This window comes from Monodon monoceros, unplaced genomic scaffold, assembly GCF_005190385.1.
Source record: "Monodon monoceros isolate NGI ecotype Baffin Bay Population unplaced genomic scaffold, NGI_Narwhal_1 Super_Scaffold_3, whole genome shotgun sequence".
NCBI classification, from domain to species: Eukaryota; Metazoa; Chordata; class Mammalia; order Artiodactyla; family Monodontidae; genus Monodon; species Monodon monoceros.
In genome coordinates, this window is record NW_021703780.1 from 95,458,940 (window position 1) to 95,484,438 (window position 25,499).

Below are 25,499 nucleotides of genomic sequence, written 5' to 3' on the forward strand. Positions count from 1 at the left end.
CAGGTAAACGATGCTGGTGGATGATTTTCAGGGCCAAGACACAAAAGACTTTTTCACCAAACTGGTGATAAAGTGTCAGTATCGTTTCAAATTAAAATTGGAGCCTAGGGAATTCCCTGGAGGTCCAGTGGTTAGGACGCCACACTTCCACTGCTGGGGCCAGGTTCAATCCCTGGTCAGGGAACTAAGATCCTGCAAGCCATGGGGTCGGCCAAAAAATAAAATAATAAACAAATAAAATTGGAACCTTGAGGTGCTGGAACTAATCTCCCCCTCATCACAGGGAACCCAGCTTTCTCCAAACCCCATAAAGGAAGCCTTCTTTGGCTCCAGCGGACATGGGTATGGCCATAAGAAGGGACTCCCTGTCCTGCTGCGGTTGTCAACTCTGCCAGGGATGGTACTATCATGGTGGTAACTGTTCCTGCACCAAGGCTGTGTAGCCTCAGAAGGCAGTGAACCTTTTTTAGCCTTGATGTCCTCCTCTGCAGGGTAGGGATGTTACTACTCACCTTGCAGGTGTGGGGTGAGCATCAGATAAGACATGGGAGCAAAGGGCCCAGCACAGTACTAGGCAGATAGTAGGTGTACAATAGAGAACAACTAGAATAACTAGAATTCTCACAACTGATAAAAGAGTTAAGTTTTTTCCCTAATGAATCAGGCCCAGTCACTCTTCTAGGGTTTTTCCTTCTATTTATTATATCTACCTTCCTCTCTCACAATTCTACCTAATTTTGGGACCTCAGCTGCCATCCTACCTCCTCCACAAATCTGTCTCTGTTCCTGGAACATTCTATTAACAACGCCTACCATACTTATGGTCTGGTCTAATGGACATGGAAATGAGTAGTGAATTAAGAACAGGGGGTCTGTAGGCAGGGCTGCCATGTATGGTTGCACAGGTTGTGCACTGCCTGGGCCTGGAAGTACCATTCACAGACTGTAAGGAAGTGGGGCCCTGATGCACTGTATAATAAAGAGGCTCTGTGCGCAAGTCAGATGAACTGAGCTTGAAACCTGGCTCGACCACTAATCAATTGTTTGAGCAAGCAACACATGTAAACTCCTGACTTAGCTTCCTTATCTGTGAATGGGATGTTATTAGTTCCTACCATGAGGGATAGTTGAGAAGATTCAGTAGCTTAACGAGTTGAACAGTGCCTTGTAAAGGACTGAATTTACTGAGCACTTAATTTCAGAAATTAAGTGTGGGTGTTTTTTCTGAGAAGGCTGTACACAAGCTAGGGTCAGTGGGTCACCGAAAATCTGCAGCCGTGCCCCCCGACCCCCACCCCTCCCCCACCGCCACATAGCAGGAGGCAGATCCTCACGCTGTCCTTTCTTGAAGGACCCTACTCCACCCTTCTTTTTGCCAAAATCCGCTTTTATTAGGTCTTCTTCAGTTGACAGATGACACCTCCAAAGTAAACTAGCTTAAGCCAAAAGAAGCATTTGTGGGTGGATATAACTGAACTCTAATGGAGGATCCAGGGCTCCAGGTACATCTTGAGTGCTCTGTCTTCTCCATCTCCTGGCTCTGCTCCTCTGTATTGGCTTTATTCTCAGGCAGACTCTTCCATGTGGCAGGAAAATGGGTTACTGGGTGGTTCAAGCTTGTATTTTGTGGTTTTTCATATAAAGGAAGAGAAATCCTCCTTTCTTTCCACATCCATAGAGCAATCTTATGGAAGGCCTCTGATTGGCCCAGCTTGGGTCACATGCCCACTCTTTGGCTCAATCATTGTGGCTAGAGGGATGGTGGACTGAGATTGGCCAAGCTAGGGCCATGTATCCACGAGTTTGACAGCCCCACAGAGCTACATGGAGTGGGGAGGGGACAGTTCTCCAGTAGGAGAGGTGCTGGGCACACAAGAATGTTGGCCGTCCTGGCCATCCTTCTCTGCGGTTCAGTTCATAGGTCAGTTCCTCAGGGAAGCTTCCCCTCCCCTCCTCCACGTGGACCTCAACCTTCCCACAGTAAATTATTCTCCGACTCTCTGACACCACAGTTTGGGAACAACTGGAGGCAGGGACGAGAGTGTATTTATTCATCTGTGACTCCCAGGCCTAGCTTCCTAACCGGGGCTGTGGAAGGCACATTCTTGGTGGCCTATCCAGCATCCATTTCCCCTTCCTCTTCAGATCTTTGTCGGGTTCCACCTTGTCTCCCCACTGCCTTAGGCTTAGTGGGGAAGCTGATTCCATTTTCATGGAGAGTAGTTTAAACCCATTAGTCATCCCTTGCCAGCGACTGGTTCAAAAATGGGCACGTAGGACCTAATTTGGGCTGGTGAGACACAAGGGTGTCTGCGAAAGGCTTCTTGCTCTTTTGGGTGGGCATGGAAGCCAGCTGGCGCCTTCCTGCCCTCTCTCGTGCTGGACAGAAATGAGGAAGCATTTGGCCTCCATCAACTGCTACTGGCTGCCACTGCACAGCTGGAAGGGAAACTACTTTAGGCAAAAGCTGACACCGCGGGAGTGTGGAGACACCTGGACCCTTGATGGCCTTGTTGAGTTGCTGGAGATTGGCTAACCCTGGGTGCCACCCTGCCCCAGGACCACCAAACCCCTAGCTAACACACTTCCTTGTTAAACCACCTTGAGCTGGGGTGTTCTGTTACCTGTGGCCACAAGTATCTTCAGAAAGTTCTCCCTGAACGAATGACCTAGGCGAGTGGCCACAGGCTGAGAGCCCTCAAGCATGCCCTCCTAAACTATGCCACCCACACAAGTTCCTTTCTACCCCACAATAACAGACAAAGATTCTGGATGCTTTTTAAAAAAAAACCACACCAGTCACTTTATTCTTAAGTTGGTACTTTACAAAACCACAAGGGAGAAGTCCTTGAGGGTGAAAGGGGTAGGGGAGTGGGAGATGGTGAAGAGAGGGACGAGGACAACCCAGAAATGAAGCCCCCCCCCATCTTGGGGGACCAAGCAGAGACTGGGCCCCAGGCCAGCCCAGCAGGGCCTCTCGTGTCCTGGCTGTACAGAGCTGGGCCAAAAGACCTCAGGGAAGGGTCACAGCTTCTAGAGACTGTCGCCATTAGACAGGCAGCCACAGGCTGAGGCTTCTGGCAGCCCAAAGAAGGAAGTGGGCCTCCCCCTCCCAAGCCGGGGGGGAGGCAGCCTGAGGCAGGGGTGAGAGCTACCCGTCCAGCAGCTTTAGGATGCTCTCACGCTCCTTCAGAGTCTTCCAGGCCTGGTCCTTCTCCTTCTTGGTGGGCGTCCGCTTCTTCTGCCGGGCAGCCATGATCTTGCGGAAGGCGTCCATGACCTCATTGTCTGCCATGCGGACCCGCTGCCTCAGCTCCTGCCGACTCACCTCCTCCTTTGCCAGCCTGTGGGGACCAGCCGGCCAGGTGCCATGGGAAGCCCACCAGAGTAGGGCTCCTCCCTGTTCCAGACTGAGCCCACCCCACTACCCAGGGCTGCCACTCCTGTGGACCATTTCATACCAAATAGCAAAGTTATTGAGCCACGCTTACATGGTGCCCTGTGCCAAGTACTACCTCTTCAAAAATATCAGCTCAGTTAATCCTAACAACCTTGTGAGGTAGGTACTATTATTCCTATGTTACCAGTGAGGAAACTGAGGCTCAAGGAGGATAAGAAATGCCCCAAGATCCCACAACTAGTGAGGAGGAGATCTGAATCAAGGCAGGCTTCCTCCAAACAATATTCTTTAAAAGGTGTTCTGGGGGCTTCCCTGGTGGCACAGTGGTTAAGAATCCACCTGCCAATGCAGGGGACACGGGTTCGAGCCCTGGTCCGGGAAGATCCCACATGCCGTGGAGCAACTAAGCCCATGCACCACAACTACTGAGCCTGCGCTCTAGAGCCCGTGCTCTGCAATAAGAGAAGCCACCGCAATGAAGAGTAGCCCCAGCTCTCTGCAACTAGAGAAAGCCCGTGCACAGCAACGAAGACCCAATGCAGCCAAAAATAAATAAATGAAATAAATAAATTTTTAAAAAAAGTGTTCTGGTGCCAGCAGAAGACCTGCTTTTACTTCAGCAACCAAATTCCAGAGCAACCTAAGGGTCTAGACAGCCTGAGGTCTACAGGAGGTGAGTGAGATACCAAACTGACCCCTTCGAATGGAACCTGACCTATAAATTCAATTCATGGTGGAGCTGGAAGGTCACTTAGAGATCTATCTAGTCCAACCTGTTTTCGGAAGGGGAAGCTGCTGCTCAGGGCAGGGGATGCCTTGCTTAAGACCCTGCAGCTACCCATGCAGGGCTGAGGGCGGCACGCTGGCCTTCTGATAGCCAAGCTAGTTCCTTCACTGCCCATTACTTCTGTAGCTGCACATCCCCACTTCTCTCTCTCTCTCCCGTCCCCCTCCCTTCCTCAGTACTCTTTCATCTGTATTTTCCTCTTCTAGCCCTTGAAAGGGAACTAGAAAGAGGCTCTGGATTCAGTCTTGGGCTCCAGTCACAGCTTAGCTGTTTATTGGCTGTGTGACCTTCAGCAGAGCACTCATTTCACTGCGCCTTTATTTCCTTATTTGGTAAACAGGGAACACTACCACCTACTCCCTGGGCTATAGCAGAGATTAAGTAAGAGGGTGTACATAAAGCCCCTGGTACACGGTAGGCACTCAGTATACCCTCATCCTTAAATACCCTAGCAGCTTGCCAGCAACAACTTCTCCTTCTAATGATGCACGTCTTTACCAGCCACTCACGTGGTGACTGCAAGCCCTTTGCCCTGCCTCTCTTCCTAACCCAGCACAACGTCTAAGAGACAGGCAGAGGTGGCCAAATGAACGAGCGTGCCCTGCTCTGCTGGGGCTCTGTGAGGCGGAGACACAGCACCTGCCTACGAGGAGCAAGGGGACTTAGTTGGGCTGCTTCTCTATCTTCCCAAGAAAAGGGTAGCCACTACCATGATCTCCCTACAGATACCACCTGCACCCTTGTTGTGAGGAGTGCAGGGCAAGATGGATGGGAATGAATAGAAAATGAATGACATCGCATGAAAACACTGGTCAGTTCCTGGTGAGGGGCTGGTAGTAATCACAGATGCTCAAGAAAATGTTAACAGTTGATAAACTGAGGTGGAGAGTATACTGGTGTTTACTGTACTACACCGTCAGAGTTTCTGTGTGTATGAAATTTTTCACAATAAAACTCTGGGGGAAAAAGAAAGTTAACCATGGAAAGACTTAAAAATAAACCACACAACAATGTGAATACAGTTAACACCACTGAACCGTACACTTGAAAATGGTTTAGAGGGTAAATTTTGTGTTATTTGTTGTTACCACAATTAGAAGTGAATAAACAAGTCACAGATGCCTGAGCTCTAGTCTGTGGAACGAGAATCTGTTTGAGAGAAAACCAGTGGGGTGGTGCCCGGCACTGACATTTTTTTCAAAGCCCTCCGGGTGATTTAGAGGCCCTGCTGGGTTTGGAAAGCCTGTCGTAAAGCTCCCGGAAGGTCACCAGCATGGGCAAGGCCTCGCTGGCCACGCCCTGGCCCGGGCATCCTGTCCACACTCACCTCAGCAGGTCGTGCTTCTTGGTGCGGTTGTGGGCACTGAGCGCTTTCAGCTCGGCCTGCCGTTTGCGCAGCTCCGCCAGAACTTCGTCCTCCGAGTCCTCTGCAGGGCGGTCCTCAGATTCCAGCAGGCCCTGGGCGATCAGCTCCTCCTTGATGCGGCTCTCCAGGGACTTGGTATGCGGCACACTGCAGGCAAAGGCAGTGCTCAGCTCAAGGGCCAGCCTGCAAGGGGGACCGCTCTGAGGTGCCCAAGGTTAGTGAACACCTTCCTTTCTCTTTGGGCACCACCTCTCTATCTATCTACACATAAAAATATAGAGACAGACACATCTGGTCTTGTTGTAAACATACGCAACATATATCGATATGCTATGTAATATAAAATACAGAAAAACCTACAATGCTAATGACCCAAAGAGAATAACTATTTTGTTATCTGTTACTATTACATATATTACCATCTTCTTACCACATGTTACGTTATATACATAAAAATACGTATTTTATGTTCTTATATAAATACTATACGTATTCCAGATTTTGTTACATATTATTCCCACTTCTTTAATGTATTATTTTAGCTTTTCCCCGCCATGTACCAACATTTAAATATATCTTAAGTAAAAAGAGGATCATATTGTCTGTATTGTGCTACAACTGACAGTTTCCACTTATCACTCTATTGTTTACATCTTTGCGTGTCAGTTAACTATATTTCTCTAGTATGATTAATAGTTGCAAGTTATTTCATCATATGGAGTTATGACAATTTAGCCAACCAGTCTCCTCCAGGTGGACATTTAGGTTGTTTATAGTAAGAACAGGGCCATGATGAAAACCCTGTACTAAGCCTGTGCATGTGGAAATCCTGGCCCAGCACACACATCTGACTTCTATTGGTCTTTATCAAAATGTCCTCAGTCTCTCTATTAATGAAGACCACACATGCTGGATGGACAAAAGTCAACAGAAGCAGAGGCCAGACTGTGAGGCGTGGACAGGATGTCACTCACCTGAAGGGTTTGTTCTGATTGCGGGGAGAGGTGCTTGCCCCGTCAGCCCCTGATTCTTTTCCAGACATGTCCGGAATAGGAGAGTCCTCCATGGGGGAAATAATATTTTCCTAGAAGAGCACAGAAATGGATGGAGGGAGAAAGAGCTATAGTATTACCATTTTCCTGCCCCCCTCTGACCTACACGGACAGTCTTCACATACCAGAAATATCTTTTTATTTTTCTCATCCCACCCGCTGTGGGAAGTCTTCCCAAACCGACTCTAAAAAACTTCGATCATTTTAAAAATTCTTTATTTTGTACTGATACCAAAAGAAGGGAGCACAGAAGAGTGACGGTAACACTCAACAATGGTAGTGAGAAGAGCTAAGGTATATTAACCGTTTGCAATGCACCAGGCGCTGTGCTAAGCATGCTGCGGCAGAGGCTGCCAGCGGTCCAAAAGCCATTCTTGCCTTTCTTCCACAGTAGCTGGGCTTATGGCTGCCCAGATACACCACACTTCCCAGCCTCCCCTGCAGTCAGGGGTGGTCATCTGACAAACTCTCTCCAGTGGAAAGTGATTAGAAGAGATAAGAGCCACAGCTGGCCACGGCCTTCACACACTCCTCTTTGCTGTTTTTCTGTGGGCTTGGAGTGGCAATCACACTTGGAGTGACCTTGTGCAGAGTGCATGTTTAAGACAGCAAAGCCAGCATACGTGGGGTCCCCGTCTGATGGTGTGGAACGGAGATGTCCCCCTACCCCCACCTCAGCCAACCTGGAACGTGTGCCCAGAAAGACGTGGGAGAGAAAGACGCTATCGTGTTTGAGACAGCCAGGAAACTGAGGCTCAAGAGGTGAAGAGATATGCCTAAGGGCAGCCAGCAGGCATAAAGAAAGGGACCCTGAACCTGGGGTTTGAGTTCTGCTTCTATGTATTAGCTGTGTGACCTCAAGCAAACAGTTCCCTTTTTTGAGCCTCGACCTTGTTGGGTATAACATGGGGTTAACCACTGTCTTTGCCTCTAACGAGAGGATGTGTAGAAAGCCCCTTGCACAGGGCCTTTAGCCAACGCTCAGCAAAAGTAACTGTGGAGTAGCGGCTACCTTGGGGGCAGGTTAAAAACTGGGAGGGGCATGAGAGGGCCTTCAAGAATACTGATGATGTTTTCTTTTGTGGTCCTGGGGCTATAAGTGTGCTCATTTGTGAAAACTGATCAAGCTGTACATTTATGACCTATGTACCTTTCTAAATGTATAATGTACTTCAATAAACAATAAAAAATTAAACATTGAAACAGAGTGAATACAGTTCTTGTTTTGGGTTGGGGTGCTCACCTCCACCAAGGCCTGCAGGAGTCGCTGCGTCAGGGCACCAAAGGGGCACCCGTCTTCCGGCTGCTCATGCTGGGCCTCAGACTTCTTCAGCAGGGCATCCACATCTGAATCGGGTAGAGAAGGGGTGGACATGTGTGCTGAAGTGCTAGGAACTCAAGTCCTGGCCTGGGGTGGGCAGGGAGGTGAGGGGCCTACCTTTCGTGTCCAGTTCAGTCAGTGGCCCCATGAGGCCTTTCTTCTTGTCAGCCACGGCTGCTGCCCGGGCCCCGTCCTTCTGCTCCTCCAGCAGGTCCTCCTGTGCCCAGCGCTGGGAGTAGTGCTTCCCCAGGGGCGGGATCTGTGGGAGACATCCCATCCGGTCCCAAAGCAGTAAATACACGCCAGTCGTGCCTGGGGTGTCAGGGGCTCTCTGCGCGCTTGGGACTGCCAACAGGCTCTTCGTTCATCCCTCATTGCTCCATTTACCTGTCCTCCCAAGTACCTAGCCCAGGACCAAGGCCTGAGCCTGGTACAGGTGAGAAGAGATAAAGGAGGTAAAATCTCTACACTCACAGTCTAGTAAGGAAGCCAGGTACGTACAGAACTGAAACACACAGACGGCAATACAGAACAATTTCCAAGATGTAAGGTGCAGAATGGTGCGTGTACATGGACCTTTTCCGTTGACAGCTGTTATCTCTAGAGAGAACTATAGATCCTAGGGTCAGAAGTGAGAGGAAAATATCTTTCGCATTGCCTGAACTTGTTACTGCCTGTATGGATTACCTTTTCAGATAAATTTTTTAAAAATTCAGACAAGTGAAGTGACAGAGGTAGGTCAAGGTGCTGTGGCGCACACAAGACCGACCAACCTTCTGCTGGGGAATCTGCAAAGCCATCTTGGTGGCGGTAACATGCGATTAGGGGCTCGAAGGGTGTTAGTTTGCCAAGGGGAGAAGGGCATGTGCAGAGGCCCAGAGACCAGCAAGGACTCTGGAGTGAGGGCAAGGTGCTTGGGGGGGCTGATAAATACAGCAGTGGAGAGGGAGTGTGGCCAAGGAAACTGGAGAGGGGCACTGGGGCTGTGCCACCAAGGGCTGAGATGCTTGGACTCGATTCTGTAGGTAACGGGAGCCAGGGGAGGCCATGTCATGAGCACATCCGAACATGACAGCTGAGCTATGGGAGAATTTCCCACCAACACTTTTCTGTATTTTCTACATTTTCTTTAATGGAACCTTTTTTATTTTCATCATAAAAAAAATAAATTTTTATATATTAAAAAAAAGAGAATCTCCCTAGAGCAGCAGTCCCCAAGCTTTTTGGCACCAGGACCGGTTTCGTGGAAGACAGTTTTTCCATGGACCAGGGTGGGGGGCCGGGGGGGTGGCTCAGGCGGTGATGTCAGCAATGGGGGAGCAGCAGATGAAGCTTCGCTCGCCCACTGCTCACCTCCTGCTGTGCGGCCCAGTTCCTAACTGGCTGCGGCCCACTACTGGTCCACGGCCCTGGGGTTGGGGACCCCTGCTCTAGAGGGAAGAAAGTGTTAACAGGCTGTTAAGGTAAAAGCTGATGAAGGCTTGAGCCAAAGCAGAGGGGATGGCGATGAGAGAAAAAGGGAGGATCTCACTGAAGAAGATGCCTTAGGACGTGGTGACCATTTGGATGGGGTAGAAGGGAGGAAGCTGAGAGTTAGAACTTGGGTGTCTGGGTGGGTTAATGGAACAGACGGGAGGCTAGGCAGGGCAGGGAAGGAAGATGATGTACAGCACTGCGATCTCTGATTCTGAGGCACCTCTGAGCCTTCTTGTTCTCCATCACGTCTATCTAGGCCTGGGGTCTCTACCTTGTAATGTTCAGCCTCATCTTCTGGGGGTTTCAGTAGCTCCTCTAGCGTGCGCACCTCCTCACTGGTGATATCGGCACAGTAGGGCTCCACCGAAGCCCAGAATCTGCAGAGAGAAGCAAAGCCTGACGGGGTGCCCCCTGCCCCACCAGCCTAACCCCCGGGCCCTTCCACAGCCTCCAATACCCAAATCCCAAGGCCCATTTATGTCCCCTGGCCCAGAACCTGTTGGGGGCGTCATTCTTGGGGATACGTGGCACGTCAATTGGGTCATCAGTGAATTCATATTCCTGGATCTTGGGCTGAAGGTTTTTGGATTTGGGTCGCCCAGGGCCAGGGCCCGGCCCATGTCCCGCCTTCCCTTCCAGTTTCTGCTTCTTGGGCTTCCCATGTTTGGGGGGAGCACCAAGCTCATGGTCTCGACCCAGCTTCAGGAATCGTCGGTCACCTTTCTTATCCTGCCAGTCGGTGAGGATCTGAAATTCACAGAGACTGTCACTGAGGGGGAGAAGGGAAGACACAGGATAACTCTGTCTCCCGGTGAAAAATAAGGATCTAGAGCTCAAGAAGGCGCCGTCTCTCCCCCTCCCCTTTTTATCTAGCAAATGCCTACTCATCCTGCAAAACTCAGCTCCTTTTCTGTGCCCATCTCACAGGATTTTATTCATATATTTCTCATCATTCCATTCACTTGTTTGTCTGTATTGATTCACCTCTGTAGCACCCAAGCTGGTCACACAGCATTCGGCAGTTCAAACAAGTAGATCACATCTCAGTGCACATTAGCTCTAGGAAAATACGCTGGTGGTAACTTTCTGGTGGAAGCAAGCATGCCTCCCAGCAAACCTTTACTTCAAATGTCACCACAACTGGGAAGCCTTTTCTGAATCAGTTATCCAGCTTCTTAGATGCTAAAATACAACTGATTGTGCCACAGCCCTGCTCAAAAAGCTTCAGTGGATTCCCAGGGACCACAAGTTAATTTTATTCATCTTCTGAAGTCCAGTTAAAATGGCATCTTCTTCCTCTATGAGTATCTGGTACTTCGTACCTCCACTGTAGGCCCAATCATGTTGTTTGGTCATAACTAGAATAAACAGAATACTTTGTCTCTTCAAGAAGATTATAAGCTATTGGAGACCAGGAAGTTCATCTTAACCATCTCTGGTCCCTAGGATCTGGCATAGCACCTGGCACCCAGGGCTCAGAGAATATTTATGCCATAAATAGAAATAATGAGAGTCATACGAGTAAATAATGTTTGACATGCTTATTTAGTGTGAGACGTTGGGCTGAGCCTTTGCAAAAAGTCTTTTTAATTCTCACAAAAGCTCTGAGGTAGCTCCTATTATCCAGCCCACTTGGCAGATGGAGAACTGATCCTCAGAGGCAGGAGGTAACTTTTGCAAGCGTTGGAATTTAGCATTGGCAATACCAACGCTAGCAAGCGCTTAGGTGAGGATTCAAATCCAGGCCTCCCCATTCCAGTTCCCCCAGTACTCCTAACCACAACAGCACTTCTCCTGGTACTTGTCTGACCTCCCCTTCCCTTTAGTTGGCAAACTCCCCAAAGGCCAGAACTGTCCTAATTACCTCTCTCTAGTGACTAGCACAGGACCCAGAACATTGTGGGGAGTGAGGGTCACTAGTTGCTTAGTGAATCAGAAATCTCGCAGTATATGAGGATCATGCACATTCTTGCATATTTTCCATGTCACGCAAGCCCAGTTTGGGTCTCTCTCTTCCCCACTAAGCCCCTGTAACCCAGGCCTCAGCAGATGAGGCTAACCCATAACTTGTCACAGTCCATCCCTGGTGATGTACCCTCCGTGGGGTATCACCTGGGTTTCGGCCTCAAGCACCCGCAAGCGTCGGCTGGCAGAAGACAGCAGGGTCTCAAGCTCCAGCTGCAGAGTGTCCAGCTCCTCAATACCGATGCCATCATCCTCAGAGCGGGCCAACACTGCTGTGTAGCGGGGACAGACCTTCAGGTGGTCCACAGACTTGAAGTCGTGGAACTGCAAGGGGCAGTCCTTCAGCTCACTCATGGCCCAGGATAGGGGACGCTGTGGAGCTGGAGAGGAAAGGACCACTGATGGGGGGTGGGGGGAAGTGGCACAAGAAAAGCCCAAGGGCTCCTTCCATCCAGGAGAAAGTCAGGCTTCAGTAACCTATTGACAAGGTTGATGGCACAGCTCCTACTCGTAGAGCACCTACTGTGTGCCAAGTGAGGTGCAGACACATTACTGGCTTCTCATTGAATTCCTCACCCAGCCCCATGAGCAGGGACCATGCTCATCTCCATTTTACAGATGAGGAAACTGAGACTCTGTAAGTGTGTGTTCATGTCCAAGCTTACCAACATGCAATTTGAATCCAGATAGTTTTGAGTCTGTGCCCCTAACCGCCATGGTATACTACGCTTGTCTTCCTGATGCGCTTCCCTGCAGTTCCACTCTTCCTGAATGCTGCAAAGCCCCAGAGTTCCAAGCATCGCATACTTATTATCTTAATGTTCTTTGGGCCTCCCAGCCTCTCCTTGTCTCACCCCTCCCCACCTCTGCCCCTTCTCTTTGCCCCGGATAGTAAAATATGTGGGCTGGTAAGCCAGATATATCTGGATTCAAGCCCAGGCTTGACCAATTTCTATTTATGTAGCCCTGAACATGTTGATGAACTCTCCTGAGTCTCGGTTTTTCCATCCGTAAAATAGGGCAAAAGAAGCCTGAGTCTGTTTCCCCATAATTAGTCTGAATCTGTAAAATGGGGTAACAATAGTACCTACCTCCCAGGGATGTTCTGAGGATTAAGAGATGATGCCCGTCAAGAGCTCAGTTCAGTGCCTGGCACAGAAAAAGTGGGGCTGGTTAATGGCTGGCCCCACCCATGGATCGCCCCAATGTCCCGCCTTTAGGGTCCCAGTCCTCTAAGAACACCCTACCGCGGCCTCCGCCCCCTCTACCTCCTCCTTGCTGCCTCCCACGGCCCCGCGGCCACGGGAGGGGGCGGGGAGTTCCGGTCGGTGCGAGCAACCGCCCCGGAACTGGCTATGTGCGGTGCCCCTGCAGTTGACGCGGGGGCGGAAAGACGCGAGGGCCAGACCCTGTGTCTTTCGGAGGATGGAGGTTTGCGGGCAACAAGCGAGCCCGCTGCAGGTGGGGTGGAGAGGGTATGCCTCGCGCGGACCCTAGGGAACAGCCCGGCGCCGGGGGGCGGGGCTCGGCGGCCGGGTTCTCTGCCGGGCAGTTAGTCCTGTCGAGCCCCAATGGCTGCAGGTAGGAGGGGCCCGGAGAAAGGATGGGGGCGCAGAACCGGAAGGATCGAAGGGCTCCTCCACCTCGCCGTGTCCTAATATGGTGCCCAACCTGAGGCCGGGCTGCACCATTGCATGACTATGAGGGAAGAAGGCGGCAAAGACGACAAGACGGCCAGAGTCGCAAGCAAGAGCTCCATGGGTAACGGGAGAAGCTTGAGTAGTGACTTTACACTTCAGGAGCCTAAAACTGCCAAGACAGTCCTAGGGAGAAAACTTCCGAGGGGCCAAATGTTCTTAGCCTCCTCCTCCCCCGCTCGGAGCGTTGATGGTACAGTCCAGACGTCCGGGCGGAGACTGCGGCTGCGCTTCTCGCGAAAGAGAAGGCGGCGCGGGACTGGCCACTTCCGCACTTCCGCTTTCCGGCCCAGCCAGCGCCCGCGATGGTGAGAGACGGGCCCCGGGCCCGGGACCCCCGCTGTTCTGTCTCAGGGATCTGGGTCTGGGGGAGATGCGGGTTTGCAGCGGAGAGGCCCTGGGCCGAGGGATGCAGGGGGTGTGGGGGCACCCTGAGGCTGGGAGAAAGAGGGCGGGGCGGGGCCGAGGTGAGGAAGGGGCGAGCGGGGGACGCCCTTGTAAGAAGCAGGCCTTGTGGCTGCATAGTCTGGTCTTTGAAGCAGGTGGGGGATACTGAGGCATGGAGGAAGCCGGAAGTGGGCTCTCCTAGGTTCGTGGTAGCGCCTCTAAGGCACGTAGTAAGCCTCAGCCCGTAGTAGGGCCACCTCCCCACCCAGAGTAGACCTTCACTAAATACACTCCCCTGTTCTCTCTTACCCGCTTGACCCCACAGTTCTCTCAGGGAAAGTCCCACACTTGCTTATCCCACTCTTCATGTTGCCCCAGCCTTGCTTCTTTCTCACTGAAGGACCTCTTTTATGCTTCTTCTACGTAGACCCTTTCCTGGTCAGAACTCAACCGTATCAGCCTTACTGTAGAATATAAGCTCTCATACTGCTGACCCCTCCCTTCCAGGAAATCCTCTTGATAACTGTGGGTGTTCCTGGCAATTGAGACTTGGCTCACTACCTTCCTCTCTTTGCACTCTCTCTGGTGATACCTATTTAATGTACAGGTTTTTGTGACCATGTGATTTATGGTGACTCCTAAATCTACCTTCCTAGGTTCACCTGGGAAGGTTCTCTTTCAAGGTTCACCTGGATATCTTGAAGACACCTTGAAATTAGACCTCTGGATCAAAACTCATCTTCTCTCCCTAAACTTGCTCACCCTCTTGTGTTACTTATTCCGCCTGTGTCCTCTTATGTCAGCTAGAAAGCTGGGATATTCTTTTTTTGTTTTAATTTAGGCCATGCCTCTTGATTTTTTAAACATCAAACTTGTTGAGATATTACACGAGAATGTGTCTGTTCTATTTTTGAAAGGGCAGGCACCACAGGGCTGGCCACCTAAAATGCACCTTTTTCAGATTTACTGTCTGAATTTTGACAGAGATAATCTTGCTTGTCCTGCATTGCTCCAGGCCAAGCCCTCATTACCCTCCTTAAATAATCTTCTCTGCCTGCTCTCTCACTTCCCTCTCCTCCAGTCCATTCTCCACAGAGTTGCCATGCAACTGTAGTCATGTAACTTCCTCCTCAGAAAGCCCCAGCAGTTCCTTGCCACCTTAAAAGAAGAGCTACACTCAGTAGCCTGGCATTTGAGATTCCCCATGAATCTCTAGGCTACTACTGCAGCCTCATCCATAGAATCTAAACTGCTTCCTGGCAACACTGTACTTACTACTACTTCTGGAACTCTTACTGCCCTTTTTTGTTATTCTGATCTTGCTTAAGTTATTTTTTCATTCATTCACTTATTCTACAGAAACTGAGTAAGACAGTGTATATGTAAGGTGCTGACTGACTTAGGTGCAGGGTATGTAAATTTGAATAAAATAGACATGGTCTGTTGACCATGGAGCTTACAGTTTAGTGAAGGAGAAAGTTACTTTATTAACGATATATAAAGGGTGTGTCACTGTAAATTATAGTAAGTGCAATGAAGAGTGAAGTCAGGAAAGGCCTCTCTGAGGAAGGAGGAGGCCTTCCCTGAATAAGCCAAGATCTAAAGGATGACTTAGGCAAAGAAGGGGGAGAAAAGCCTGCAGATAGATGGTTTGGCATGTGTGAAGGCCTGAGGTGAGAAAAAACTTGGCTAATACGAGGAACTGAAGACAGGCCAGTGTAGCTAGACACAGTTGCCTCTATTGGGAATGTCATTCTACTTTTTATCATTGTAAAGTCCTCCTAATCTTATTTCCATCTTCAAATCAAAACCAATTTCTTTTGCAAATAAAAATTGTAAATTTCTTTTACATTTTACCCATTATATCATAGTTACTTTCTCTGTTTTCCTGACCTAGTCGAGCTGTTTTAAGGGTAGAGAAGGTCTTAATCATCTTTGAATTCCCAGCCTGGCACACTGTAGATTTATACATTTGTTGGCTCAAAAGGTAGATTGAAGACAGTCATTCACCTGTATGCTTCTAGACCAGAATTTCTCAATTTCAGCAGTATTTGGGGCTGAATAATTCTTTGTTGTGCATTGTAGGGTATTTAGCAGTATGCCTGACTTCTGTCTACTCAATACCAGTAACCCCTACCCCACCCCACATTGCGAAAAAGAAAAATGTCTTGACATTGCCAAATGTCCCCTGGCAGGCAAAATGGTCCCCTGTTGAGAACCACTGTTCTAAACCTAGAATGAAAGGCACCTTGAAGGCCTACTCTATTGTGTTTACTGTAGTATCTGAGAGTCAGGGACCCTGAGTACTGCCTGGCTCCTGTGTAGCTGGACTAGGGGACCAGTGGGTTTGGTGAGACAGATTCTGATCCTCTGTTGGCCTTTTTCCTACAGACTGCCACTCTCCGTCCCTACCTGAGTGCCGTGCGGGCCACACTGCAGGCTGCCCTCTGCCTGGAGAATTTCTCCTCCCAGGTGGTAGAACGACACAACAAGCCCGAAGTGGAAGTCAGGTAGGGAAGGAAAAGGGGTGGGGTTGATGGGTGCAGCACCCAGAGATGACTGTGTGCCATGAATAACTTCCATCCTGGAGTTGTCAGTACAACTACAGTTCACATTTTTTGTCTTGCTGCCAGATGAACAATGGTTCCCAATTTGAAGTTCAGAAAATAGGGTCAGTGGGTTGGCAGGACAAAACTCAGGGGAGAAGGTGCTCTGGAGTCAAGATTGCTTGACACAAGGTGTGACTTCTCAGCGTAGGGCCATTTGGGAATTATCTCCCATGGAGTTAGTGAGCCCTCTGGCAGTTTAAGGAGTAGACTAAGAATTTAGTTACCTGAGATGCCATCTCTATTCTAATTTAAAGATCAAGGATTCCGCCCCCCCACTCCCCCCCACCCACCCACCCCGCCCAAAGGGAGGGGGGAAATGGACTCTTCTCCAAATATTCCGTACTTGGGATTATTTTCTCTTATGTAATTTATGTTTTGTAAATAAATTATTCTTTTTCCCCTTTAAAATTTAATCTGGGACATATACAACTGAGATAAGCAGTGTTACCACACTAAGTTGATATGATTTGAATTTAAGAAAACTGACAAGATGTTAGGATGTGCCCTGTTATGCTACTTAACATATGGTTTCCAATAGGCATTTCTAAAGGATAATAGCTCCCAGGTAGCACCAACATAGTTAGCGACCAACTATCATCACAGGGATCCAGGGACATCAAAATGGGAACTGAGCGGAGAGGGATCTTAATGTTGAACAAGTGAATCCTTCTGGATTGGTCATTAAAGGAGGCCAGACTGTTCGATTTTAGCTTGTCCTTATCTCTAAGGCAGGTTCTCTCCTCATTCCCTAAACAGTGTATGGGTTTGCCTACAGTTACGAAAATAAGAGCTGTCATTTTTAAAGCTCCTACAGTGTGCCAGGCACACTGTTAGACACTTGACCCTTTTTGATCTCTCTCAGTCCTCAGCAGTGAAATAGGAATCAGAGTCATTTTACAAATGAGGAAGTTGAGATTCCAACAGGGTAACTTGCCCAAGGAAAGTAACAGAGGAGGCTGGATTTCAAAACGTTTTCGCCCTGACTCCAGAGCCTGTGCTCTTTCTGCTGGAGAACACGCTTGCTGCCCCCATCTTGGAGCACCCCTGCTTGTGAGTCTCCTATTCCTTGGACTCTGTGGTCCCAGATAGTGATTCTAGGATCTGCTGTGGGGTCTCCTTGACCATTCTGTTCTTTTATAGTACAGAGGCCTCTGTGATTTTGTGTTTTCAGGAGTAGCAAAGAGCTCCTGCTACAGCCTGTGACCATCAGCAGGAATGAGAAGGAAAAAGTTCTGATTGAAGGCTCCATCAACTCTGTCCGGGTCAGCATTGCTGTGAAACAGGTGAGCTCACCACAGATCCCCTGCCTCACCGGGAGGCCAGGGGCCCCCATGTGAGAGATCAGCATGCCAGATTCAGGGTGCAAAGAAACCCAGGTTCTATTAACAGGAAATGATTTGCCAAACTCATCAGCTCGGTAGATAAAGAGAGATCAGCCCCATCTTCTAGGCCTTGCTCTGCATTAGAAGGCAGGAAATGTAGCAGCCAAGGCTACAGGCCAGTTTGGTGTCAGGTCACAAAACTTTTCCTAAGGAATGAAGGATAAGTCCAGTTCAGAAAAATAAGCAGTAACAGTATCAATTTGATAGCCATGAACTCCGAAAGGGAGATTTAGGGTAAAAATATGAAGTGTAATTTCTTTTTCTTTTTTTTAAAATAAATTTAGTTTATTTATTTATTTTTCACTCTGCTGGGTCTTCGTTGCCATGCACAGGCTTTCTCTAGTTGCGGCGAGCAGGGGCTACTTTTCCTTGCAGTGTGCGGGCTTCTCATTGTGGTGGTTCCTCTTGTTGCGGAGCACAGGCTCTAGGCACACAGGCTTCAGTAGTTGTGGTGTGTGGGCCCAGTAGTTGTGGCGCACGGACGTAGTAGCTCCGCGGCGTGATCTTCCCGGACTAGGGCTCGAACCCATGTCCCCTGCGTTTGCAGGCGGATTCTTAACCACTGCGCCACCAGGGGAGTCTCAGGAAGTGTAATTTCTTATCTTTCCTCTGTGTTTCACAAATGTCTGACACTCCCACTACCACCATAATTTCTGCCATATTTATCGACTACTTGGACACTTCTTTACTTAACAGATTTCTTTCAATTAACTTATTAACTTATTATTTATTTATTTATTTCTTCTTGGCTATGTTGGGTCTTTGCTGCTGCACGTGGGCCTTGTTTAGTTGCCACAAGTGGGGGCTACTCTTCATTGCAGTATGTGGGCTCTAGGCGCGTGGGCTTCAGTAGTTGTGGCGCGTGGGCTTCAGTAGTTGTGGCACGTGGGCTTAGTAGTTGTGTCTCATGGGCTCTAGAGTGCAGGCTCAGTAGTTGTGGCGCACGGGCTTAGTTCCTCCGTGGCATGTGGGATCTTCCCGGACCAGGGCTCGAACCCGTGTCCCCTGCATTGACAGGCAGATTATTAACCACTGCGCCACCACGGAAGCCCAACTTATTTTTTCCTACTTAAATTTGTTTGAAAAAGAAACTTTGTGCCACAAATGGAAAAACAATACCACTTGCCAAATTGAGGACAAGTCTAAAAAACAAGCACGTTGAAAACAACAAGGTTATTAAGTTCAGACTAGACACTTTTGCCTATAGAAAGCTCTAAGCCAAGGGCCTGCTCTCTTTGTTGAAAGGGGAGATTAACAAGTGTTGGGGGCTGTTAAGGGTGTGTCTGCCCTGTGCAGCAAAATTCTTCCTTCAGAAATGTTGAGAGTTCATCAGGGAGAAACTTTGGGGTTTGTTTGATGTTCATTGTTACTAAAGTGGAGACCACCTAAGGTTATCTCTGATATTCTTCACAGTATGTATCACAGACTAGAAAATGTAGCACTAGTGAAATAAGAAAGGAAAGGGTAGTTTTGAATATAGATGTGGACTCTGGAAGGAACAGATAAAAGGTTTGGATTTGCCAGGACTTCCCTGACGGTCCAGTGGTTAAGACTCTGCACTTCTACTGCAGGGGGCACAGGTTCTATCCCTGGTCGGGGAACTCTGCATGCCATGCGACGTGGCCAAAAAATTAAAATTAAAAAAAGATGTGGGCTTGCCAGAATTACTTTTCTGGAATGGGTGAAGGCAAGATCATGATAACGTCCCATTAAGTTGGAGGGCCCTAATGTAGTAGACCCTCTTTTCAGTTGGCAACCAGTTACCCCACGATTCAGAGTTCAGGTGGTGGTGTTCCGATACCCAACCCTACTACCTCCAGCGAACCTGGGAGAAATTGCAGTCAGAAGACCAGGCTCCAGATTTCTGTTGGCCTAGAGTGTCAGCTTTAGGGAAACGCATTTCTCCTTTGCTCTCACCAGGCTGATGAGATCGAGAAGATTTTATGTCACAAGTTCATGCGCTTCATGATGATGAGAGCAGAGAACTTCTTTATCCTCCGAAGGAAACCAGTGGAGGTGAGACTGTGTGATCCATATGTTTGTAATACCCAGAATTCCACTACCGCATCAACTGTTACTGGCCTGGGATTGTTTCTAGAACTGGGATTGCTGCTCCCCCAGCTGTAGGGCACCCACAGCCTTAGTTGAGAGTTGGCCTTCATTTCGGCTGTTGTGGGAATAAGGGGAATCAGCTTCGGAGGCTGGGTCTACCTCAGCCATGGAAAAGGCAAAAAAATGAGATGCATTGTGCACCTTCCCAGAGCCTATAGTCTAGCGGCAGAAAGGGCATGATGAATCAGAAATCTAAACTCTGCCACCAACTGAATCATAGTCTCAAGGCCACAGTTGACATTGGGCCACTTGTTGTCTGACTTTGTACTTGAGTCCTCTCTACAGACTCCCTGCCAGATCGACTCTCTGCCAGTGACTAAGCAACTACCACAGAGAGCAGCAAACACCATCGTCAGACGCATTAGACATGTTGGCCAAGCTCGTCCTCATCCTGAGCTAAAATTTCTCCTGGTCCTAGATCTAACCTCCAGGGCCACCCAGAATAAATAAAATTGCTCTTCTACACACAGCCCATCTGATAGTTAAAGACCTCAGTCCCATCCTTCTCCCACAGCATCTTCGCTTCTCTCTGGACTAGATGTTCCTTTTGTTTGATGAGATTCTTCTTTGACAAGATTTCCAGTCCCTTCACTCTCCCTTGACTCATTCTGAATGCAACTGTCTGTGCCACAGATAGTCTGCCAGAGATGTCTGATAGACACAAAATTCTCAACTGGGTTTAGTTGATCCAACTGTTGGTTCCTTGGATCCAACATACACACCCCACCAGAGCAGGTGGGCTGCTGCCTGAAGGGCATGTAGCTTGGGATAGGGTCACAAGCAGCTGGAAGCATGTGGCTAAGTGGACGTAGAGGGCATGGCCAGCTCAGCGCCCCCAGGATGCTGATTCTCTCCTGTTTCTTCTCTCCCTTCTCCCCACTGTCTTCCTTCCCTAGGGGTATGACATCAGTTTTCTGATCACCAACTTCCACACAGAGCAGATGTATAAACACAAGTTGGTGGACTTTGTGATCCACTTCATGGAAGAAATCGACAAGGAGATCAGTGAGATGAAGCTGTCGGTCAATGCCCGTGCGCGCATTGTGGCCGAGGAGTTCCTCAAGAATGTAAGTGTAGGGGCCTTCCTGGTTTGTTTCCAGAAGTAGAAAGACCTATGGGTCGTGCTGAGAATTTAGCATCTGGTGGGAAAGTGGTGCCAACTGAGCGTGAATATTTCCTGAGGCCTCTAGGAACTCTGGTGGGCTGCAGGTCAGCCCGATTCCTTGGGGCGGGAGGGCCCGTGCTTCATGTTGGAGAGCTGCAGGGCATTTTTCATCTCCGGGGGCCTGGGGGATGCCTCTCTTAGTCGCTCATTTCTACATCTCAAAGTGTACACAGTCCTTCCCTGTATCTAGTTCAATCCCCGAGTGAGGCAAGTTAAATCCACATGTGAATTTTCTAGGAGTATAGGGCAGTTAATCAGAGTATAATTCCACGTTTCAAACAGACTGGAATAGTTTCCTTTGGCATCTGCTTCTCAGGCTTAAAGTCATGATTTCTTCAGCCTGTTTTCCATCATTTTCACGGCTTAAGTCTTACAGATCCCTCTTTAGTTGTTTGTGCCTTCGTGACGGAAAGGACTACAGCCCTTTGAGGAGGACGAATTGTTTACACTGATGAAGTGATGACACAGTTGTTCTTTTTTAGTCATTCACGACGTGCCTTCTTTTTTTTTTTTCTTTTTCCAAACAGTCCTTGGTTTGTTGTTATGTTCCCCTCAGAGTCGACTATGATCCCTAGATGGTAGAATTAGTGTTTACTCCTACCAGTGCATACAGATCCAGCCCAGGAGGAGCTCAGATTCCTGAAAATGGATATTACACCCGCTTCCCTTGGGCTTTAATTACACTGAGGACAGCCAGTGTACAAAGTAGCTGTACTGTGCAGCCAGGGCAACACGCTTGTTCAGGTCACACAGGCCGTGGAGTCAGGCCACCTGTGTGTGAGTCCGGCTCCACTGCTTCCTTGGGCACGTTACAGAACCTCTCGACTAAGCCTCAGTTTCCTCGGCTGTGAAGTGAGACTGTTAATTAATACGTACCTTTCAGTGTGGTTGAGCATTAATGAAGAAATGTGTATAAAGCATATCACCTGGTGCATAGTAAGCTTTCCCTGTATTGTAGCACAAGGTTATATGGCCAGGGCACTGCGAGGCCTCTAAACTCAACTGAAGAAAAATAGTTCTTGTCCCAATTTAGTATTTGGGTCATTCATTCAACAGTCATTTAGTTGTTACAGTAATTACATTTCTGTGGTAATACAGCTAAAAATGTACATTCAAGTATCTCATTTAATACCTAAAACAATCTTTGAATCAGGTGGCATCCCCATTTCATAGATGAGTTATCTGGACTCTGGAAGTTAAGTCATATGTCCAAGGTGCCTCAGCCAGTAAGTGAAGGAACCAGGAATTGGAGTTTTCAGACTCAAGATCTAAGATAGTATAATGGCATCAGGTGCATGTAAGGGTCGGGCCGGTAATGTACATGAGTGAGGCGGGCCATGTGGGGATCTGGTGAGCACATGCCTCACCTGAAGAGGATCACCACCGCACAGCTCTGGCCCTCTGTGGCTTCATCAAAAGAATCTCAAAATCTGGATCTTTGTGCAGTGTACTATATTTTCAAGGTTGGCTAATTCATATTCATATCGACTAATTCATATTCTTTTAAACCGTGGGCCAAACAGTGCTCATCTTTGGGCTGAGTTCAGCTCGTGGGCCATTGGTCCACAACCTCTGGTCTATAAAATGTCCAGAGCTGTTCTAGGCACCATGGGAGTTATTTGAGGTTAGAAAGCATTTCAAGGGCCTGTCTTACTTGGAGGACCACCCAGAGCTTGACACAGAGTACCAGATCCTGGGTCCCTCTCTGAATCCCCAAGCATTTGCATGTGAGCCCCCATTTCTAAAGAAAGCAACCTCAGTTCAGTAAGCAAGGCACAGTGACAGGGCTTTTTGGCAGCCCTTGTGGCACGACCAAGGGGAGCTGTGGAAAAACCCATGTCACCCTTAAATTTTCTGCCTTGTCCAGTGCTAGGTTTTAGGGCCAGTGCCCCAAAGGTCACTGCTGAATGCTGGCTAAATTAGAGTGTGCCCACAGGGTGTCCTGAGACCGAACCCTGCCCTGCAGAGATCTGAGTACAGCTGCAGCTCTCAAATCAGCCCACCTCCCCAGAGCAGGCCTGCGAGGATACAGTAATAACCATCATTCACCGCCTCTTGGTTCTCTTGACAGTTTTAAAGCATCTGGCTGGATCTCGTGGCCTTCCCCCTCAGACTCCCCCGTGTCTCTGCGAAGGCGTCCTGGAGTTACTCCCCAGAGCAGCGGTGGCGACGGCGGCAGCAGCAGCGGAGGGGAGCTGGGTGTCGGGGTGGGCATTAGATGTGGGGGGGGGGGGTGTGCTTGCTAGCTGGGCAGCAAAGCAGCAGTGGACCTGCCCCAAGGCCACATGTGCCTGGTCAGGCTGGCTTCTGATGTTCAGTCCCCTGGGCCGGGACAGATTTTTTTTTAACGTCTTGAAACTTAAAACTCTGTGCTTGTAGGAGACTGTAACCTTTTTGTCTTTTTTTTTTTTAAAACAAACAACCTCCACCTCCAGTGGCTGTGACTGGTCCCAGTGATTGTACCTTATTGGTCGCTGTGGGTCTGGGCGGGCCTGGAGCCAGAAGGCGACTACTGTTCCTCCCTGGAGCCACCACAGGTGGGGAGGGAGGGAGGTTTCAGACTCCAGGTCCTCTCCCTCGTTCTCTTATTTCCTTGGGCCAGTAGAAGCAGTGGAGACCCTCTGCCAGCTTCCTGAGCTCTGCCTGAAGATGGCCACCCAGCACTGGTTGGGGACAAGGGCTGAACTGGTGGCCACCAGCCACGCCTAGGAGCTGGGGCCTGAAAGCTAGGCAACCTCTGGCCGCAGGAGCCTCTTCGTGCCCTCCCAGCTGAGAGGGGCCGCTGTTTCGCCTTGTCTTTCAGTGCAGTGCCTGTGCTAGAGGTGGAGAGGTGAGTCCTCCAGAGCTTCCCGGCTGGGGCCTCCTGCCTGCTCTGGCTCCTCTGCTCCCACGCTCGCTGTACCTTTTCTTATTCGGGTGGATCCTCCCTCCCCTAATTAAAGTCTCTTTTTGCCCCTCTGGGGGTGCATGAGGTCTGTGCTCTCTGTGTATACCTGAAAAGCTGGGAGGTGAGGCTTTTTCTTCCCTAAAACCATCTGGCTGGCACTTGGGCCTGGGGGTCCCCACCAGAGACAGTTTTGCGATTGGCCCCTGGCGTTAGTCTTGCCCAGGGCCCTAACCCAGGAGACCTCTATTGCAGTCCAGGCTCCACCCATTTCTGAAACTGCTCTCTCTGCCTATATAGAGCTTTGGTCCTTTTCATGTAATGAGCTCATTTGGGCTAGAAGGTAACCTCAGAGAAATAATGATCCCATTTCATGGCTAAGGAAACTGAGGTTCCATGAGATGCAGCAGTCTGCCCCGAAATTCCCAGCTAGTGAGCAAGAGGGTAGAGTTCAAATCCAAGATTTCTGCCTTTACCTGTGCTGACAGTAATCACTAGCCACGTGTGTCTAATTGTTACAGTTAAAAAAGTTTAAAATCTACTGTCTCAGTCCTACCAGTGCTCAATAGCTACAAGTTGCTGATGCCTGCCGTGTCACAGGGTATGTAAATAGAACATTTCCATCATTGCAGAAAGTTCTCTTGGACAGCACTAAACCTTAGTGACACCTTGAAGTTAAGAAAAGAATGTCTTGAGTCCTGATTCTTACTGATGAATTTGAGCAAGTTATTTATAGTCTGTGCCTCAGTTTCTTAAAGTGGAGATAATGTAAATCTGATACAGTACCTGCCGTACAGGTACTGAATAAATAGTAACTGATCTTTCCACCAGCCCAGCATCCAAGCTGTTTGGTAACTTCCATTGTGCTGGATGTGGGGGATGACATCACCCCTGTCTCAGGGAGACTTGGGGGCCAGTAAAATGCCTGGGTGTGTAAATAGGTGCGTTGAATGAAGCATTATCAGATTCACTACTGGAGGTCTGGGGGGGGGCCCACAGGGGGTGTTTTTATGGAAGAGGATGTCAGGAAAAGTTTCAGAAGGGTTGGCCTTTGAGCTGAGTTTTCAAGAGTTTCTTCCATGTGGCCAAAAGGGGGTCTCTTGAAACAGGACAAGGTACTGTTAAAGAAAGGATGGAGGGGCTGGGGGTGGGGGCAGCTTGGACAGCTGTCATCCCCTTTATGACATTACATCTGTGACTCTCCCCCTCCTGCCTTGCAGAATTAGGTGTGCCCTTCTCTGGGGCATATGGCTGTATCCTAGCTTTGCAGTGAATGTTGCTCTCAAGAAGGTGCTCACAGTGAAGGTGGATGTCCAATAGAGTATGGTAGCTGCTCACTCAGCCCTCACAGGACAGCATTGCCTGGGTGAGCCAACCAGAACTCTCATTTGTCATAGATCCATCTCCCAGGGTTCAGAGGCCCTAAAACCAAAGTTGCTGGTTGGTGAGTACAGACTGGATGGTTGCCAATCAGCCAGTCCTCTCCTGACGGCATGCCTTTTGGGAAGCCCAGTCACCAGCCACAGGGTTGGGAAGGGTGATTTCAGTGGTTAGGGTTGGCTGGACAGCTTTGTGGAGGACCCACCGTCACTGTATGAGCAGATCTACCAGTGAATTAAAAAGCTGGGTTCATGGACTTTGCTTGAGTGGGCATTGCTAGAGTTTGCCTCGCAGACTGTCCATTTGGTACTTGCATTACTGATAGGCAACCCTCTGAGTGATGACATGGACTTGTGTTTAATAGCATTTCTTTGTGTGTCTGTGTGTGTGTGTGTGTATGGTACGCGGGCCTCTCACTGTTGTGGCCTCTCTCGTTGCGGAGCACAGTCTCCGGACGCGCAGGCTCAGCGGCCATGGCTCAGGGGCCCAGCCGCTCCGCGGCATGTGGGATCTTCC

At 49.2% G+C, this 25,499-nt stretch overlaps 2 protein-coding genes across 8 annotated transcripts; one reads left to right on the top strand and one right to left on the bottom strand.

Annotated features, from left to right (window-relative positions):
* Positions 1–2,773: 2,773 nt before the first annotated feature.
* TADA3 (transcriptional adaptor 3) lies at positions 2,774–13,254 on the bottom strand. 7 transcript variants are annotated; one of them, XM_029241598.1, is made up of 10 exons: positions 12,860–12,982; positions 12,459–12,516; positions 11,515–11,747; positions 9,899–10,149; positions 9,674–9,779; positions 8,044–8,185; positions 7,849–7,952; positions 6,528–6,637; positions 5,515–5,700; positions 2,774–3,344 (listed from the first exon to the last, which is right to left on the bottom strand). In XM_029241598.1, the coding sequence occupies exons 3-10, from the start codon at positions 11,719–11,721 to the stop codon at positions 3,152–3,154; spliced, it is 1,299 nt and encodes a 432-aa protein (XP_029097431.1). In that variant the 5' UTR covers positions 11,722–11,747; positions 12,459–12,516; positions 12,860–12,982; the 3' UTR covers positions 2,774–3,151. The 7 variants fall into 7 exon arrangements, with proteins under 7 accessions (XP_029097431.1, XP_029097428.1, XP_029097429.1 ...); XM_029241595.1 differs by having other exon boundaries at positions 5,515–5,736; XM_029241596.1 differs by having other exon boundaries at positions 12,636–12,966.
* ARPC4 (actin related protein 2/3 complex subunit 4) lies at positions 13,197–23,694 on the top strand. The gene is made up of 6 exons (XM_029241604.1): positions 13,197–13,372; positions 15,843–15,961; positions 17,232–17,343; positions 19,363–19,458; positions 20,451–20,621; positions 22,791–23,694. The coding sequence occupies exons 1-6, from the start codon at positions 13,370–13,372 to the stop codon at positions 22,794–22,796; spliced, it is 507 nt and encodes a 168-aa protein (XP_029097437.1). The 5' UTR covers positions 13,197–13,369; the 3' UTR covers positions 22,797–23,694.
* Positions 23,695–25,499: the final 1,805 nt, after the last annotated feature.